General features: G+C 36.4%; 1 protein-coding gene across 1 annotated transcript; it reads right to left on the bottom strand.

The window, feature by feature from the left end:
- Window positions 1–762: 762 nt before the first annotated feature.
- pdxka (pyridoxal (pyridoxine, vitamin B6) kinase a) lies at window positions 763–17515 on the bottom strand. Its single transcript, XM_084121171.1, has 11 exons — window positions 17231–17515; window positions 16976–17030; window positions 11290–11394; window positions 10572–10655; window positions 9177–9211; window positions 8902–8987; window positions 8613–8658; window positions 7341–7452; window positions 3852–3988; window positions 1586–1652; window positions 763–1421 (listed from the first exon to the last, which is right to left on the bottom strand). The coding sequence occupies exons 1-11, from the start codon at window positions 17309–17311 to the stop codon at window positions 1309–1311; spliced, it is 921 nt and encodes a 306-aa protein (XP_083977297.1). The 5' UTR covers window positions 17312–17515; the 3' UTR covers window positions 763–1308.
- Window positions 17516–19777: the final 2262 nt, after the last annotated feature.

Raw genomic sequence — 19777 nt, 5'->3', positions numbered from 1 at the left:
ATAAACTGTTAATGAATCTGATTGGTTGATTGGAACGTTGTTCCAGGACCAACAAAGATGTTGATTCAGGAACATGTCGAACTTGGTGAAAACACATTCACCTACATGGATCGATCTGTGCAGCACCGCTTCAAGTCGAATACACCTATTGCATGTATATTTTTAATGTTGTATGTGTGAATGTATTGTTTATTTTATTTTTTCTAGTATTTTTGATAATATTTATGTTAAAGGTCATTTTGAATTGTATTGTCAATTGTTAGGTTTATTTATGTACATTTATTTGAAATCCATTTCCCTTAGGAGTGTTAATTGGTTTGACCCCTGGCATAGAAATGGTTTATTCTGTCTGAAGTTAGTTCTGGAAAGGGACATAGCTGATGTTTTTGTTTTTATGTAAATCAAATAAATGTTATATATAAATCTGTATATAAATTTACAGTACACTATAAATCCCTATAGTAAAATGTCACCTACTGCACCGCAATCACTGAAATACATTTAAAATGAAATTCCTGAATACAAAGGATGCATAAAAATTAGAAAGATTTATTACAGTATGGTCAAAATATGTTAGTTGTCATAGAAATTATTGCTGATCATTACAAAGATAAATAAATGTTTAGTTTAATATCTACTACAGCAGCATTTCAAGGCACTTTCTTAGTATATAGACAATTCCTTTTTATTATTTAATAGACATATATATATATATATATATATATATATATATATACATATACATATACATATATATATATATATATATATATATATATATATATATATATATTAATAGACATTTTTTTCTCAAACTTGGCCTGACTGGGCTTGTACAATCATTCTGATGAAATAATAGGACTAAAGGATCAAATGATGTTTAAGTATAAACTGAATCAAATCAAAAGTTAGACATAACACTGATATGTTAAATACATTTTCTTAATGTAAATAAATCATTATAAATGCTTAATTCAGACGGACACATGCATAATCAGATTAAAGTAAAATACTAATAATGGATGGATAGTCACATGCACATTATGGCTGGAATGAGAACATAATAACATATGGTCACATGTTAGTTTTTGGATGCACTTCCTGCATTAATGCACTATGAGGTACCAGAAGTCACAGTTTCAATTCTGAGAGCATTATTGTAGTTATAAAATAGTCTATAACACTACAGCATAAAAAGATGAGCCGTCCAGCATCCACAGTGTGACTGTAAACTCTAGCTGTTAAACATATGACATTCATATTGTCTATTACATCATATTGTCTAGTACAGAATGTAAGAGTAAAGCACTACATTACAACAGCATTCAAAACTATGGCAGGATCCTCAATGTCTGCTTTACTCTGGACCATCCGCAACTCAAGCTGAGCAGGACTGGGCTTTCGATCAGGACCAGCCACCTCTGAGAGACGAACCAAGGTAAGGGATGAGTTACATGAACATCATAGAGTACGAGTATTAATACGAGTACTAATAAATATGCCCAAAAATTCAGCTACCAAATGTTGTCACTCACACATTCTCAGAAGCACTTTGCATCATCTGGTCTGGAACATTTGGTCTTACCTTTTGCGTAAGTAATTGTCCTCTTAATGACATGGTGCATGACGGAAATTGTCTTTTCACAGGCTGTCTGTCAAAAATACATGGAAAAAAATCAGAAATAAATAAAATAGTTATACTTCAACAAAACCTAAAGTTTGAACTTTTTTTTATTTTAAGTAGCACTTATTTAGGACATTAGAGTGGCCCTGAAGTATTTGCACACTTGCAGTAGGCCATGTATTTTTAAGGGTTGCTTAATTCACCACTGACACAATGCTGCCTATTTGGTAGAAAGGCTATTTATTTTTAATTCGTCTTTCCTGACCAAGGCAAGGCAAGTTTATTTATATAGCACATTTCATACACAATGCATGCCAGTATGAACTAGGAAAAAAATAGCTTCCCTTTTGCCAAATAGGTTGGAAAACTTCAACACCCATAATGCACTGGGCATGTTGCCATCCAAAGCCACTCCCAGTCTGCTTCTATTGGATAGGCTTGACCAGAGTCAAATACCGCCTTTCTTGAGAAGTAAATACTACCTTGCAAACTTTGTCACAATAAAAGCTTGTATTGTTGCCAGGTGCAAGAATTCAAAGAGTAAACGCTTAGTGGGAGCGAGTTTCCAGTGAAGGATAAAGAGCGTTGTAGGCAGTGGTTAAAGGCTGCAAAGAATCATAAATATGAAGAGAATGCAGATGAAAATCTGAAAGATGTCAACATTTAAAACTGAATGACTACAAACAGTGTTTTAGGCCAAACATTGGGGTGAAAACTGAAAAAAACTGCCATTCCATTTTCTTCCACTCCCAGCATCTTCTGCCCATCCGCCTGAAGCAAAAAGTCATCGCATACAGGTAAGAAAGCTGTTGTAGTGTTCCTTTTTACTATAGTGCTGTATAAAGAGTATACAAAGTGTGATACAATTTTCAGTGATAAACCTACTGTTTGGTAATAACCCACTGTTGATCCGACTATCTGTGGGCTGGGATACAAAAATGCGGAAGTACAATCTCTATTTTTCACGAAAGCACTGTTGTTTTTTGTGTCATCAGGCGAACTTTTGCTGACAAGTAAACAAGAATTTCTCAACCCAGGTAACAGAAAAAGAGTAAACATTAGCTATGTTTCCATCCAAAGTTGCGAATTTAACTTGTGCGCAAAATTATAAAATCGCAAAAAACATTTACGAACAAAGCAAATTTCTATCCAGCAAAATCATTACTTCCTGATAAACTGCTGCATATTACGAAAATTACTATATATAGGGGCTTCTCCTACTTTTCTTACAGTGATACTACAAGAAAAGTAGGAGAAGCCCCAATATGTAGTATTATTCGTAATTACTTTTGTCTCAGAGCGCACAGACGAAACGCAATAAACGTGTTATCTTGCTTTCGGAGGCGGATGCTGCTGTTTGTGAACGCAGTCGTGTAAGAGAGTTCTGGGAGGTAATTATACTGAACTACTTTGACAACAGACTGTAAGCGTTTCAGAATGACTAAAACAGCATTTCAGATGCTGTGTAACGAGACCGGTCCATTGGTTAGTCCAGTTATGCCGTCTCATCACGCAGTCACATGATTTTTTTGATGTGCATTGAGGAATTTATTGGGTAAATGTGTTTCCATCATAAATTATGCACGTTTTCTTATCAGATAAAAAATGTATCCGACTCAAACGAGCGCATATGATTTTTATGCGCATTTTGAGAATTTATGCGCATCTTGGTGTTTCCATCCAGCAGTTTTTGATGTGGCAAACTTACAATTTAAAAGATTAGTTCACTTTTAAAAAAACTTTTGCTGATAATTTACTCACCCCCATGTCATCCAAGATGTCCATGTCTTTCTTTCTTCAGTCGAAAAGAAATTAAGGTTTTTGATGAAAACATTCCAGGATTTTTCCCCATATCATGGACTTCAATGGGACCCAAACGGTTCAAGGTCCAAATGACAGTTTCAGTGCAGCTTCAAAGGGCTTTAAACGATACCAGACGATGAATAAGGGTCTTATCTAGCGAAACGATCGGTCATTTCAAAAATAAATAAAAAAGTTTACGTTTTATAAGCACAAATGCTCACCTTGCTCTGTTCTGTGATGCGTGTTCGTGACATCACATAATACGCAATTACGTTGCAAAAGTTTTCAGCAAAAGTTTTTTTTAAAGTGAACTAATCCTATAAGGGACAAAACTGTAACCACAGTATATAATTTGCTGAAGCAAACTGCTTTGTTCTTACTCTTGAGAACACAACTATAAATAGTGTGCCATCATCTTGTTTACCTTCAGATCATTTGGATGGAGGTGTGTCCACGCTAGCAGCATCGCAGCAAACAGGTCTCCTGTTCCCACAAACACAGCATCTACCCTGGGGATGTCCATACGGATCTGTTGGGTCACCATGGTACCATCTGCTCTCACTGAGAAACAACATATATCATATAATATATGATACTGAGTATATAATTAAATTCACAACTGGGATAAAAACCTTTTGACAGAAACCACTAGTTAAGAATGATGCATTTGAAATAACTCTTGAATGAGCTACAAGTTCAATAGCAACATTACAAACTTTGAATTTCAGCACAAATTGAAATTTTTATTGAAATTTCTAAAACAAATGCACAAGTCTGTGTACTTAATGAAGGAGAGAACTACAATCCCAAGAAGCATTGCGAATGACAATCAAATTAAAATTGAAGAAGAAAGCTATTATTGATTTAAAGATGCTGATTAAACATATAAACAATATATTATATGTTTATTTCATAACATGCATACATACAGAAATAGTTTAAGATCATAAGGAGACTGACTATTACATCATTCACAGTGCTTCACGTAGTGGGCGGGCGCTAAAAGGATTTTGGTGCGAATTGCTTGTCACAATTCTCTGATCTGTGAAAACTTACCAGAAATTCTGCTGATTATTAAAATAAAAATACATGAAATAGGGCAAGGCTTATAGCTCATAGTAAGTGTCTGTAAGGGTTTATAAGTTATACTTTATAAATAAGTTCCCCTATAAATATTAAATGGGACTTCCAGAACCTGTGTATGGTTTCCGAGCAACATAAATATAGTAAGTAACTTTATTATAGTAAGTAGGGTTGGGAATCGTAAGACATTTTCCGGTTCCGGTTCCGATTCCGGTTCCGCCAAACTATTCCGGTTTCGGTTCCGGTTCCCATTCAATACAAATTATTAAAACAACTAATAAAAAAATAAAAAATAGTAGTAAGGGGAAAATGCACAATCCTTTTTGTGTTTATTTCTTATACTTGTCAAATGAGTTTAACAGACTGGTAATGTCAACAAATTCAACATATTATTTAGCAACTTTTGCAAAAATAGTTAATTGGGTGTTTGAATCGAGATCGTGATCGTCTCTCTCTCTCTCTTGTTAGGATCCTGAGATATTTTGTGTGTCTGTATCAATTGTCCTTGTGTGTGGGTGTGTCTTGCTCTCTCTCTCTCTCTCTGTGTGTACACAAGCTTGTGTTTCAGATGGGCGTTACCTCTGTTAATCTGTGGAAGACTGTGATTGGACCAGCTATGCACCTGACCTGGATATAAGGACCGGCCCTGACACACCATGGTTGCCTTTGAGCCTCGCTGACTTTGTGCTTTATGCTTCGCAGTCGTACCATTTAATTGTGCTTCTCTTCAGCTTTGTTCGTTTCGCCATTATTTAATTGAGTAAGAGTGTCGTGCCAGAGAGATTATTAGTGTTTAGTGAAACTGAGTGAGTGTTTTTTGAATGTAATCCTGCTTCTGGTTTTCTTCTATATCTGACTATTGCCTGATTGACTACGCCTTTGGATTCTGATTCTAACTTGTCAACCTGATACTTTTTAAAGTGTGTAAGCATTCTTGTATATAAATTGTTACCATATTAAGGGATGTAGGGGGTTTGACGCCAATTTATTTGTATTTATTTTTCACTTTGTTTATGGGTAAGGGAGTTAGGTAAGTTAAGCAGTATTTTCATTTTTCTTTCTTTTGTTTAAGGTCATTTAGGTTCTAAAAGAAGATTGTTTTGTTTGTTATTTTGGCCTTGTCTGCCCCTGACGCTAACCCTTCATGGTCAATAAAATTCATATTACTCGTCATCTCTCTGGTAGTGTGACACTCTTCCTTTTCCTGTTGCGGCTGACCCCTAGTGGTCGTAACACTCTCAAAACGCATATGAGCAGTGTTTGGAATAACGCCGTTTAAAACAACGGCGTTAGGTAACGACGTTATTTTTTCAGTAACGGGGTAATCTAACTAATTACTTTTCCCGTCGTTACAACGCCGTTAATATTACTGGACGTTAAATGCGGTGCGTTACTATGCATTGATTGAATAAACTCTATTAGACATTCTCCGATAAACTGTGTAATCCGAACGCACCCCTGGCTCGCTCAGCTAGTGAGGAGGTGGGTTAATAACGAGGTAAGCGATTATGATTGGCTAAGGCAGAGTTATGTGTTTCATGGTAGCCAATCAGAGCCAGTGTTTTTACACACATGCCAGCACACGCGCCACACACACACACACACACAAGCTAAACAGAGGAAGCAGCAGAGATGGCGAGTCAGGAGCAATCCGATGAAAAGTTGTCATTTTCAAGGTGGAGATATACTACTTCAAATTCATTGAGGTCAAACAAAGGCAAGAACTTGGGGTGGAACGGTACATTCGTATTGAACCGAAACGGCACGGGCGTCACGGTTCGGTGCATAGCCTACATTTACACGGAGAATACACGGTATAAAAATAAATAAAACTCGCGTGCAAATTAATGAATGTAATGCGGAACTACTGTTAGATACGCAAGTTCTTTATCTGTATGCCCGCCTTAGCTCTGAACATGGCTCTGGAGCAGGCTGCGATGTAAAGATTGCTGGAATGTGTTGTGTGTGTGTTTGTGAGAGAGAGAGGGAGAGAGGCGCGGGCGCGATCGAAAAGTCGCAAAGTGTTTACATTTGTGTGCGTGCGCGCGCGCGTGTGTGTGTGTGTGTGCGAGGCGCGGACGCGATCGAACAGTGAAAACATAAAAACATACTCAGTAATTTTTTTTATACAGGACATTCAAACTGCAAAGTGTTTCCAAATTCTTTGACATATAGCAACTTTTTTTTTAACAGTAACGCAAATAGTTACTTTCCCTGGTAACGAGTTACTTTTATTATAGAGTAATTCAGTTACTAACTCAGTTACTTTTTGGAACAAGTAGTGAGTAACTATAACTAATTACTTTTTTAAAGTAACGTTCCCAACACTGCATATGAGTAGCGCAAGTGCTTTCATTACTATTTTAATATTCATGAGGTGAGTGTGAGACGTCGCTATAAAAGGATAAGTTCCCAGCACTTCGCCCACACATCGGCCCAGAACCGTTTTTGGAACAGAAACTTCGCATGGTTCCGGTATTTTTCAAAAAACAGTACCGGTTCTGGATAAGAACCGGTTTTCGGTTCCCAACCCTAATAGTAAGTGTGATCACAGATGTGGGTTTAACTTCCTCTTAAAGTGATGATACACAGGGCAACTTTTTGAGCAATGTTGCCATCAACATTGATGACCAGATGAGACACAGGGCCCACGACCAATCTAAATTATCCAGATAGAAATTTGTTGCCCATTCTCAATGGGAAAGTGCCCAAGCAACAATCGCGCAGCAACATTGCTCAAAAGGTTGCCCTGTGTATCCTCACCTTTACACTTTTCACTGCACTGGGTTTAAGTCAAACTGAGTGTGGTGGGACGATAAAACAAAATCACCTCTTTTCTGGCTCCCCAGGGCGACCAGATACTGATCTCCCAGAGGAGAGGGCAGGTCAGAGCTGGTGATGACCACTGTGTCTGGACCCATCGAATGCAGCAGGTTCATCACCTGAAATACAAGACAACAGTTACACTTTCTGTTTCAGTAGGGTCTGTAGTTTGAGTTCCATTCATTACAGTTACAGTTATTACAAGTTAAGCCCAATTGTGGCGTAATGTTGCTATACCGCAAAAAAATAATTTCCATGTAATTTTCTCCTCTTCTTTAAAAAAAAGCATAAATCTGGATTACAGTGAGGCATTTATAAATGAAAGTTAATGGTGCCAATCTCTAAATGTTAAAATACTCATTAGCTGGGTTTCCATCCAAAAGGGAAGAAAACAAAAACAAACAAATGCGAATTAGGTGCGTTTCCATCAAGTTGTTCGAGTGGATGACGATGGTATTGCTAACCTAGTAACCAACAGTAAATAAAACACCATCAGCAGAAACAGCCGATTAGTCACATGGATTTAATGTTCGCTACATCAGAATTTATTCGGTAAATGCGCTTCCACCTCCCATTATTCGCATTAACTCTTTTTCACAAGTCAAAAACCACCTCAACTGTGCATAAAAACGTGTTTGCAAATTAAGGGATTTTTCCCCCCCGAAATTTGCCGTTTCCATCACTCGTTTTTTTTAAGCAATACTTCAAAATGTGCATAGAAACATAGCTATTGTTTAAATAGTATAGCCACATAAACAATATGCATGTTAACGTGATTTTTGTAGATAAAAATCACTAAAATGACTGTAAAAATGACAAGAATATATTTTGCGGGCAAAATCTAGTCGTTTCAATACGAATCTGTGTGATCTGGAGTTTCGTGAGCGGGCGAAAAAGTTCGTAAGCAGGTTTCGCTCATTTTCAAGTTGGTCACGTGAATTTGCTGCGCTGCTTGTTTTGAAAGTGACTTCTATGTGAGCTGTACATTTAAAACTTATACAACGCTACGCTATTGACAACAAAAAACATACTTTTACAAAACATACATTATGCCATAAATGCTGGAAGGATAACTATTCCTTTAGGCAATGTCATTACTGTATATTACAGCGACTGTAACAAAGCTGTGCGTGGCGACAGCAGATACAGTACAACAGTACAGATACAGATCCCAGCACTGTTGATAAAAATGAAGCATTCTAAGGAAGCCACTAGGCAAATTTAGATTAGATGAGCAGAGCTAACTGCTTCGTAAAGAGAACAGCTGATAGAAACTCACTTCAACGGCATCTTTTTCTGAACTTATGCTTCTACCAGTGAGGAGTCTGTGAGGGAAAAAAATGATATAAAATATTTACATGTGTTGTTCATTATGACACACACCCATGAATAAAGTGTGGAAATGAAACAAACTGCAACTGGGGGCTATTTGCCTTTCGCAATGGTCACAGGACAGCCATGTGATGCATACTGAAAGCAGGTGCTCAGACCACAGCATCTAGGAGTACACACTAGGGCCACTGATTTCTACACACATACACAATAAATCAGCATAACAGAACACTTACTCTGCTTCAAACTGATTGGGAGTGATTATGTCAGCGGCTGGCACTACTTTGTCCCTGTAGATGGGCACCAGGTTCTCAGGAACATACTTGAAATAAAACAGGAAGTGATCAGCTATTTAGAAACTTTAACCACAACTTGCTAAATAAGGGGTTCCATTTTTGACTAGGAAAGTACAATGCAAATATTGTAGGGATTTATATATAATATAATATATATATATATATATATATATATATATATATATATATATATATATACACATATATACACTTACCATAGCCCCATTATCACCCAGCACTGGATCACACACTTGGTAGACAGGAAAGAAAAACAGCAATGAACATAATACACATGTGTATTTTTAGGATTTGTGACACATGTCAGTGAGCAATGGTATTCTAATTATATCCTGTTTGACTCATTACAGTAAAATCCCTAGCAGTCAATTTAGTCTTACTGAGTGAGCTATATTAACTATATAAACTATTAACTGCTGTACAAACTTGCTACTGCCAAAAGATACAAAGACACACTGATGTGAGCATGTAAGATCTGCTGCTGCATAAATATACGTGAATCCAGTAGCAGATCTAGGCAGGTGGAGCTGTGGGAGGTGGAGGGTTTCAGATAATCAACAGTAATTGGCTGTAGAAGCCACACAGTGTGTGCCATGCCATGTAGTAAATGATGTGATTGCTAGCCAAACGCATGTAAAGGGCCTATCAGTCTGCACCAATCTAGAGTTTCATGACTGAACTAGAAATGTATTGCATTATCTTACATGAACTAACAATGAGCAATATATTTTTACAGCACTTATTCTTCTTTGTTAATGTTTGTTAATAAAAATACAATGGTTTATTGTTTGTTCATGTTGGTTCACAGTGCTAATGTTAAAAGACAAATCTTTGATTTTAAAAACATTAGTAAATGTTGAAATTAACACTAAGAAAAAAAAGTATTTCTGTAAAAGTATTGTTCATTGTTAGTTCATCTTAACTAATGTTAACAAATAAAACTTTATTGTAAAGTGTTACCACTTTATTATATACACTAGGGCTGTCACGATTCCTCGAAAAAATTCAAGTACTCGATTCTTAAAAATCTTTGACTGCACTTCACCTGTGTCGATTACCCGGCAAACTACCGGAAGTGGCGCATTCGAAAGACGAGAATCCATGAACCACATTATTAGCCTGTTTTCTAAGGCTGCGTGATGTATCCGTTTAAAAATCATATAGCATAGTGCTATTGTCAATTCACAAAGGCTGCGATTCAATTAAACAAATATATGCGCTGCAGGTTTAATAGCCTATATATAAGCTTTAATTATTTACATGCGTACAGGTTACGTGTGTCTCAGAGCGGCTCCGTTCACACTGCTATAACATACTCGTTGGTACAATAAAAACTGTCAGTGGCAATGTCGTTTTCAACTGATTCACATCATTAAAACTTTAAGTCACACAAACAACACAAAGCAGATATCACGATTAAAATACAATTAATCGTGCAGCCCTAATTTTAAGTCATTTTAAAAGCTCTTATTCGCCTTAGGTCTATTTTTATTACCACACAAAAACAATCTGATTACTCGATTAATCATCAAAATAATCGACCGATTACTCGATTACCAAAATAATCGACCCTACAGCCCTAATATACACACCATACACCAGGCTTGGGTTTGCCCTCTTCAGCTCCTGTACAATGTTGACCACCGTTTCCAAAAAGGAATCATCCCTAGAGTACCCTGAAAGAAAGAAAAACATGGATGAAACCAAATGACCAAAAGTGCCCCCCCCCATTTGCCCAACCCTTCCTAAAATAACTGAGTTCTGAGTCATTTAAAAACAGGACGTTCAACTTTTTCCAGTCTGTTTTTGTTTTGTCTAGTCATCATGTTCCCTGATGACTAGACAAAACAAATACAGATTGGAAAAAGTTTGGCTGGCAAATCTTTATCTGAAGTGGCATGGACATTGTAGTATAGGGGTCCATTTGTGGCACTCAGTCATTTGAGAAATCAATAGATCAAGTGAGAAATAAACAATTAGGCAATAAATTATGGTCAAATGGATAAATAGATAAAATCATAAATATGAATATAATTGATGGATAATAAGTAATTGATTTTATACAACAACAAATATAAATGAAAAAAAAACTGCAGCAGACCAATTAAAAATGCATTTAAAATGCACTTCTGCTGCATCCCTAGACCTAGACATAATCATGAATGTAAAATTACAGTTATAAACCAAGTTATGTACTTTTAATGAGTTTGGACATACATAATCCCATTTAAACCAGTCTGACAGTAATTGAATAATGTACATCAGTTATTAAATACCAGCAGACACAATAACAGGAGGAAAGACCTGTACCTGTGAGCACATAGTCGTAATGGTTCACGTTGTTGAGCTTGATTCCCTCGTACAGGACATTTAATTCGTCCGCAGTCATCACTTGCCCTTTCCAGTGCTCATATCCTGGCAAGAGAAAGACTTTTTAAAGGCATATAACTGAAATGCATGCTTTAGTAATACGAGATGCTGTGCCATATTTTATTTTATAAACATTAATGACACAGACAACAGCAGGAATATTAGGCCGCTGTCACTTAAAGACCGCATATACGGACCGATACCGTACGGATCACGGATCAACTGCGATCCGTTGCACCCCTAATAATTAATGAACACATTTATCATCATGATTGCTATCTTACCAGAGATGGAGGAAAAATCCTACTCAGTAAGTAAACTTGTCCCTGTCCCCAAAAATATTGCTTCCCTCCACGTTTTCTGGTGCGCATCGTTTATTTTTACGATGCATGTGCACCAGTTATGTGAACCCCTGAATATAAGGAATATTCATCGTAATGGTACGAAACTTGGTAAAAGTTTTGGCACTTGCCATGTGAACACCCAAAAAAAATCATGGACATGATTCGGACAGGTTAAATGGTCCTAAAAAAAATTGTCACACTTGTGCTCCTCACGTCAAAAATGACCGCATTGGAAATTAATGGGAGATGAATTTCATCTAGTGGAAACTTTTGGTACTGCGGCCAAACAAAATAAAAAATTGAGATATCAGGCTCAAATTCTGAACACAACTTGTTTAGATTTATGGCTTTGATTTTCTTACAGTTTTAGAGTAAAACATGTTTTTGAAAATACATATTTCATATAAAAACTGAAAATAGCATTTTTCATAACAATAAATGTAAAAACTAAGTACTTTTCTGTAACCTTTTTTTTGTAACTTCTTTTAAGTTCACTTTTTAAAACTTTTTTCACTTCAGCAATAATCTGCCAAGTGTCGTCTTGAAAAAGAGATGAAAACTTAAGTCTGTGCTCTAAAGCATTCAAGATAAAAAAAAGTAGAATTTTATCAATTCTGAAAAACCGACAGTTTAAGTTGGACATTTCATTTTCAGGTCTATGCTCAAAAAGTGAATAAATGGATTATAAATACAGCGTAAATATTATTTTGTACCATAAAATAACCTAAAAATACAAAATATTAAATAAAAAACATTATCGAACTAAAATATAGAACATTCATTTAATGTAAATAAAAAAATATCTGTCATTTTTGACCGACACGCGAAGAGCACCAGAGTGAAACAGTGCAGACAAACAGGAGAAACATTGCTTCTGATACAGTCAGAAGACTTTTCAATCTACAAATCGCCATCATTTACCAAGGATTTTATTTTCCAAGTTTGATGGTAAAACCATGAACCATGACCCTGACAAAATTCAGACATGTTTGATTTAAAACAGCTTTTTAGCACTACTAAAAGGTTTAAATTATATGCTTTGAAACCTTCAAAGATTAACTGTATAGCGGAGAAATATTAAACTCTATAATTTACTACCTAGAGGCGACAGTGAGTTCAAAGGATGTCTAATGAGCCCAACGGCTCCTCACAGGCGCCAACCTGCCCCTTAAACAAACATTTGATCATTGACAGAATATAACCGTAGTATTTCCATTGTCCGTTAAAACTGGATGTTTGTAGAGGGCACAAGATGGCTCAAACAATAAATGCGTTGTCCCATCAGACAAGATCTGTATTATCTGCTGTGGAATGAACATTGTAATAGGGGTTCATTTGTGCCACTCAGTCATTTGGAAAAAAATCAATAAATCAACTGACAAATAAAACAAGTAAGCAATAAATGATGGTCATGTGGATAAATAGATAAATTAAGTAATTTATTTGACAAATTACATTAAAATCACATAATTATATAAAAATGCAGCAAATTAAAAAAGCTTCTCCATATTAAACATATTACTACACTACCCATAGTTTCTACATTAAGAATTAGATTGCACATTATATATTTTTTATTAAATTTATTATAAACAAATTACTTTATCTATTTAGAATTATGTTTAAACATTTTATGTCAGATTATTTCATTAATTTATACATTTCTCAATTGATTTATTGATTTCTCACTGGAATGGCTGACTTCTCAAGTGATATGTTTAATTTTACTTCGGTGAAATTGGTGAAGATGTCATGATGGAATAGTTTAGGACATCTGTGTACTTGTACCTATAAGAACATGAATAAATGTGAGACTAGTGATCACTTCATGAGTGCAACAATGCACAACATTTTATTTGACATGCAGAACTGTCCTGTTTCCAATCCAATCGCCAAAATAGAGCTCTGTTTCTCTTTAGGGCAATCTTCTTCATATGATACTATCATGTGATTCTGAATTTGAATGCTCTACAATAAACTCTCTTTTACTTTTCTTTTCAATACAGCAGTGTTCAAACTGAGTCATATCCCACGAGTCATTTGACAAGGGGATTAGTAATGCTAGTATTTATTTATTTTTTGCTTCATTCTCACGACATTTAACTCTGAAGACAAATTAATATACAAAATACCAGATATCTTTGTGACTTTGGGGAAGAAAGATAAGGCTTATTCAAAGAGGAGAACACAAAATGCACTGTGTGAGAAATTAGGTGTGAACTGTAAGGAGTATGGGAACAGCATGAGACCGTAACCCTGAATAGTGGGAGGAATGATTTAGATTCCAGCTCACAAACAAGAATGTCACAGGGTGAAACAAATGTTGAACAGTATGAGCCACCAGAGCATGAAAACAGCCTTTATAAACCCATGGCTCTTAGCAACACACCCTCAAAAGAATTGGCTACATAATCACAGCAACAGTTTACCCATTCAGTGCAAACATGTTAAAATGTCAAAAGGATATCTAGGAACATGATAAAGGACCACCATAGCAATAAAAAGTTACTACTCTGAGAAAAAAACAAAGTGCACACGAATTGTAGACCGGTTTTAACTCTTTTAAACCATTCAATGCCCCCTTTTCTGTTTACCCTAATTTGAAATGACCAATTCACTGACCTAGTTAATGAATGAATGAGTGGATTTCAGTGGTGCAGGGACTGAGCTCCACACCTCTCCCTCATATCTGTCACAGACTATAATGGATTGAATGAATTATTATTAATGAATCAACTATCGTTATTGAACGAATAGGTGTTTCGAAAAAAACTTGGTTAATTGAATAATTCAATGACTTTTAAAAAATATCAGTTACTTTTGAATAAATTCAGCTGAATAAATTATTCAAAATCTCACTATAAAAACAGTCACAAGCTCATCCGGTCTCCTTTTACTATGACCTCTACTATCTCTCTCCTACACACTTCCCCTCTGCGGTCACTGGATCCGTCCCCAACTAACCACTTCTCTTAAAGCAACAGACACTCTTTGTTCCAACTGTACACTCAGCCTTGATAATACACTCCCCTCCTGGCAGCTAAAGTAACTGAACAAGAACTAGGCAAAAAGTCACTTTCCACTCCCCTCTGCTGGAACGAGCCACCCACTCCACCTGAACTGTTGAGAACATCACATCTTTCAAGAAGAACCTCTTCTGCAAGCACTCAACCACCCCACAACCCTTAAAGGGTTAGTTCTTAATTTGTGTTCTGAAGATAAAATGAAAGTCTTGCGTGTTTGGAACGACATGAGGGAGAGTAATAAATGGCATTTTTGGGTGAACTATCCCTTTAAATTGTAAATGTAAAAAACTTTCTTGAATCAGTATATTAAACGAATCAGTTCAATGAATGATTCATACCATGCGTCTTAATGTCCATACTATCCATCCTAAACAGTATGTGAGATTAAAATAAGTGTGTCCCAAAGCATAGTATGTTAAAAAGTCTATGTCAGAAGTCCCCGGATGGTCTACTATTTCCGCTGGATTTTCGAAGTGTGGATCCATGCTCACTATAAAGGCTAATATTGCCCACAGCTCATTGCGCTTTGGAGGAAGAACTACAAACACGAGTAAAAAGTGTTAAAAAAACTACAAAACATGGTGAATATGCGAGACCAACGGTGAGAGTTTAAAGCAACACCAAGGAACTTTTCCTCTGCGGTCGCCCTACAGGTTGGAAGTGGAATTGTCCATTACCGCTGTCGTAAATAATTTAGCCTACCGCATCTTACTGTCGCACACGCTTATCCAGCACCGGCTTTGGAATCAACCATTGTAACGCTTGCCGTAAAGCAAGTCAAATTTGTAGTTTTCTTATGTCTCATTAGAACTACAGAAACGATCTGGCAATCTTACATAGCGTGGATATACCAGATAAAGGGCCGCAAAGCGGTGGCATAAGTGCCTTTCACCCTGTCACAACTTGATGAATCACTGAAATGATTTTGGAAACATTATTTGAAGGTAAAAAATCCTACTAAGTGTTGCTTTAAGATAAAGGTTTTAGTCTGATAAAGTTTAATCTGATAAAAAAAAAATTTAAAAGTCCTATACTAAAAAAAATCCTATACGGTAGCAAATAAGATGAAATGTAACTGTGACAAGATGATTGACAGGACAGTTTATTGTGACAAGATGCGACAGAGAGCATCCGTTAAAGACGCAATTGTATGACGTGATAGTATGTCCAAAAGCTTGTCTACTTTTTGTTACACACTCAAAAGTATCTACTTCTTCTTCACAAAAAGAGTACATACTTTTAGGGCGTAGTATATGTAGGCGAATTGAGACGCAGAAATAGTCTCACTTATTAAAAAATCACTTGTTGCCCCCTACTGGTTTAACAATATAATCTGCAATAAGACCAGATGAAAAATCCCCACCACTAATACACAAACTGACAGTACATTGTTTGTATGGTTTATTTAGTTTTAACTAAGTACTTTAGTTTTTTCACGTACTGGTTGTGTGGTACCTTTAAATCAAGATTTAAAAAAGGAGCAAACCACCACCTGTTTTGCATTTCTGCGTACAGACACCATAACTGGAAAAAAGCTGGGGAAAATCTCATACTGAGCTTTGCTTCACTGAAAGGAAAATAATACTGCCACATGCTGTGAAACACAAAAGCTGAGCTTTAACCAGTGACATGATGAAAGCATCTCCACACCAAGAAGGTTAAACAATACCAAGATAAACTCACCCACATATAATAATTGATTACATTTTTTTTACTTTCTTTTAAACATTAACATATTAAATCATGCTTTAGCAAACCTTTTATATATGATTTAACAATCATATATATACATATATATATACATATATATATATATATATATATACACACACACAGTATATAAAAGCATAACTATAAACTAAATAAAGTATAGGCCTATACTACTTTCAGAATTTTAAACCCTATCTGCAACAAAGCTGGCCAAGAGGAGTAATTAGTAATGCTTCATCAAAATCAATTCTGAACAACTCATTTAAACTTCAGCCGTGATTGCGTAATGATTTGATGGGAACAATGCAACAGTGATTGGGTTGTTGACAGGACATTTCATGACATTTCGTGCCATTTCAGCAGAGTCCTGCATTGTGACAATCTATTATTAACCGTAAACTATTTTATACATGTTTTTAATCATCATTTGTCATTAGCATATAATTTGAGCTAAAACTTAAAACTGAAAAATACATTCCAGAATGTCTTAGCATATGGTACGTCCTCCTTTTGCTTTAATGGAAGCAGCAGTTATTGGTTATTTACCTGTGTGATTGGAGAACTGCACAGAGTTTATAGTGTCCACTTCAAAGCCCAGCACCTATCACAGCAATGACAGGTTACGACAACATGTTTTACATACTGACATGCATTGTAGTGGGAAACTAAGGCAGTTTTTATTGTTGTAATGGCTGTGGATGCAAATGAGCTTGCAAATTAGTTGCATAACAACTAACGTACGTTAAAACTGTAAATGTCACTGCAGGCATCTAATGCACTGCAAAAGCTACTGCTTCTTACCTGCAAAGGAAATGATGCAGATTTGTTTCCCACATATCCTCTGACAACATGACTTTGAACTGACAGAACTCTGCAGTCCATGCTTTATGCTTATGACGTTAGCTTAAATCAAAACACAACTAGCTTTTAATATTCTCATTAAAATGTCACAATACCCTTAAGAAGAGAAAGCGATCAACCGTAGTAGATACAAAAGCACACTTCAGTAATGACAGACATTCAACAGCTTTTACTGCGCAGTGCATATGAATGAACGCTTTCCGCTTCTTCTTTCAGGCGACTGCCGAGGACACCTAAAAGCTCGCAGAGCGTTGACTAGAATTGACCAATCGCATCAAAGTAAGATTGTCAGTGTAAAAAAAAAAAAAAAAAAACATATTGTCAGCGTTCCAAGATCATTAAAGCATCTCTGGTTAATGTTAATGCAGGTTTAAAGCACTGCTTTTAAAAAGGTTTAATAAAGTTACTTAGTGCTATTTGCTTTGCAACGACGATGCATGATCACTATTTTAATAGACTAAATAAATGTCAGAGCATGTATCTAATAAATAAGTCAGTGTTATGGTTGACCAGAATTATGAATTTAAGAATCGGCACACTTTCACTTCTTCACTGTGAGTTTGAAATAAGTTGGTCACACTCTACATGAAGAGAATAATTACATACAGTTCAAATAAATTCAAAACAAACACGCTTAGTATCAAAACATTTTGTAATTTTTATTATCCATTCTAAAATAAGCCAAATTTGAACATAAAAAACACACAATTCCTCAAGATAAGCTTTGACTATTAATAAACAATTATTTTGTAACAATTGCAAAGTAGCCGACTATCACTCAAAGTCACAGACTAGAGCTGTCCAGTCATGAATAGTCAATTTAGTTAAAGTGTTGAGTGCTGTTGAGTCACTGGGAGTTCTTTCTGGAATTTTCCTGTGGTTTTTGAATTATAATCATTTTATAAAAGTTTGCATGAAATGAAAATTCACCTGTCTATTTTCTAAATGCAAGTTACAGATCTTATTATGAACGAATCATCCATGTTTTTTTTGTTTTTTTGTGACATTTTTGACAGTCATTTTTAATCAAAATATCATAACTGGAGCTTCCAGGGAAAATGACAGACATCTCTTTGATGACTTAAAGGTAGGGTAGGCAAAATATTTTCTATAAACACTTTCTGTTATTCTGGTTGAAACTCTCTTCCCATCCTGATAGCAATCAATAACAGACCACAATAGTTAGCCTGGGTGCCAGCCCGAACCCCGCCCACAACATTTTTTGGTCGGGAAGTTCGGTCTGGACTCGATCCGTTGAGGAGTAATTATGCTCGGCTCCCAGAAGGCCGAGCCAATCAAATTGCCAGGGCGGGCTTTAATCGATGATGGACAGATGATCTGCGGTTACGTAATCACCCACGTCACCAAAGAGCGCTTGGGTTGAATTGGTTTTCAACAAAGACGACTGCAGCAGGAGAATTGAGATGTTTAGATTCCGCTATCGCATCTGTTATAAAAGAAATCGACAGCGCATTAATTTTAAAAGACGAACAGAGAACCGCAATCAAGGCATTTGTCGATCGGAAAGATGTGTTTGCTGTCCTTCCTACGGGATTCGGCAAAAGTTTAATTTATCAGCTGACTCCGATGGTCGCTAAGAAAAATGGGACGCAGTGAAAACCCTGTGGTCATTGTGGTTTCTCCTTTGGTCGCACTCATGGAGTTCTTTATTATTACTTTAGTCATTACTTTACAACTTCTTCCTGCGTGTGTGCAGTTGAGCTCTGTTGACAACTATGCGTCGCTCACTGCGTTGCTCTGATTGGTTGTAGGTCTATCCAATTGAGTACAGAGGGGTTTTTTTTTCCTGGTTCGGTTAAGACACGCCTCATAATGAAAGCCCTATGGAGCAGTATCAGACTCACATTCTGCCTAGAATATGAGTATGACAAAGTCAGGCTACACAATAGTAGTCTAAATATTAAATAAATTTGGTCTGAATGCATTGATACGATGTCCTACTTGCCTGTGTCAACATATGTATTTCCATACCTCCGCGCACCTGCTTTCGCAGACATCACACGTCAGCTCGTTTCGTAAGGCTATGTTATTAGACAGACAGTCACGGAGCGCAACAAACAAACATCAGCCGCTTTTTACAGTTCCTCCTGAACCAAAACAACAAGCTTATGCTGTATTCACGCCATGTCGTAATTACAAGATTGCAACCCTTACGTTTAAGTCCTCAGACTGGGATTTATGCATTTCTCTGGCAGCAACACTATCAACGGCGAAATGAATCTGCAGCAGTCAGATAGGCTAGTACAGGTCAGAGTTTTTTATGTTTATTATTATTATAATGTAATGGGCTTTGAGACATGAGGTAAAGCTCTGGCTGTGCGTGTTCGCGTGTTTTGAAGGAGGCGTGGCTTTGGAGATGCTCTGAAGGGAGGCTGGGATCTGATGCTTTCAAAATTAGCTTGCTATTGCTAGCCTCCAAAAAGTGACAACCCTACCTTTAATCCACTCAGATTGTCACTCATATGT

The sequence above is a fragment of the Abramis brama genome (assembly GCF_963993115.1).
Source record: "Abramis brama genome assembly, chromosome: 8".
Lineage (NCBI taxonomy): Eukaryota > Metazoa > Chordata > Actinopteri > Cypriniformes > Leuciscidae > Abramis > Abramis brama.
The sequence above is the reverse complement of the archived record's forward strand: the minus strand, read 5'-3'. Positions and strand labels throughout refer to the sequence as shown.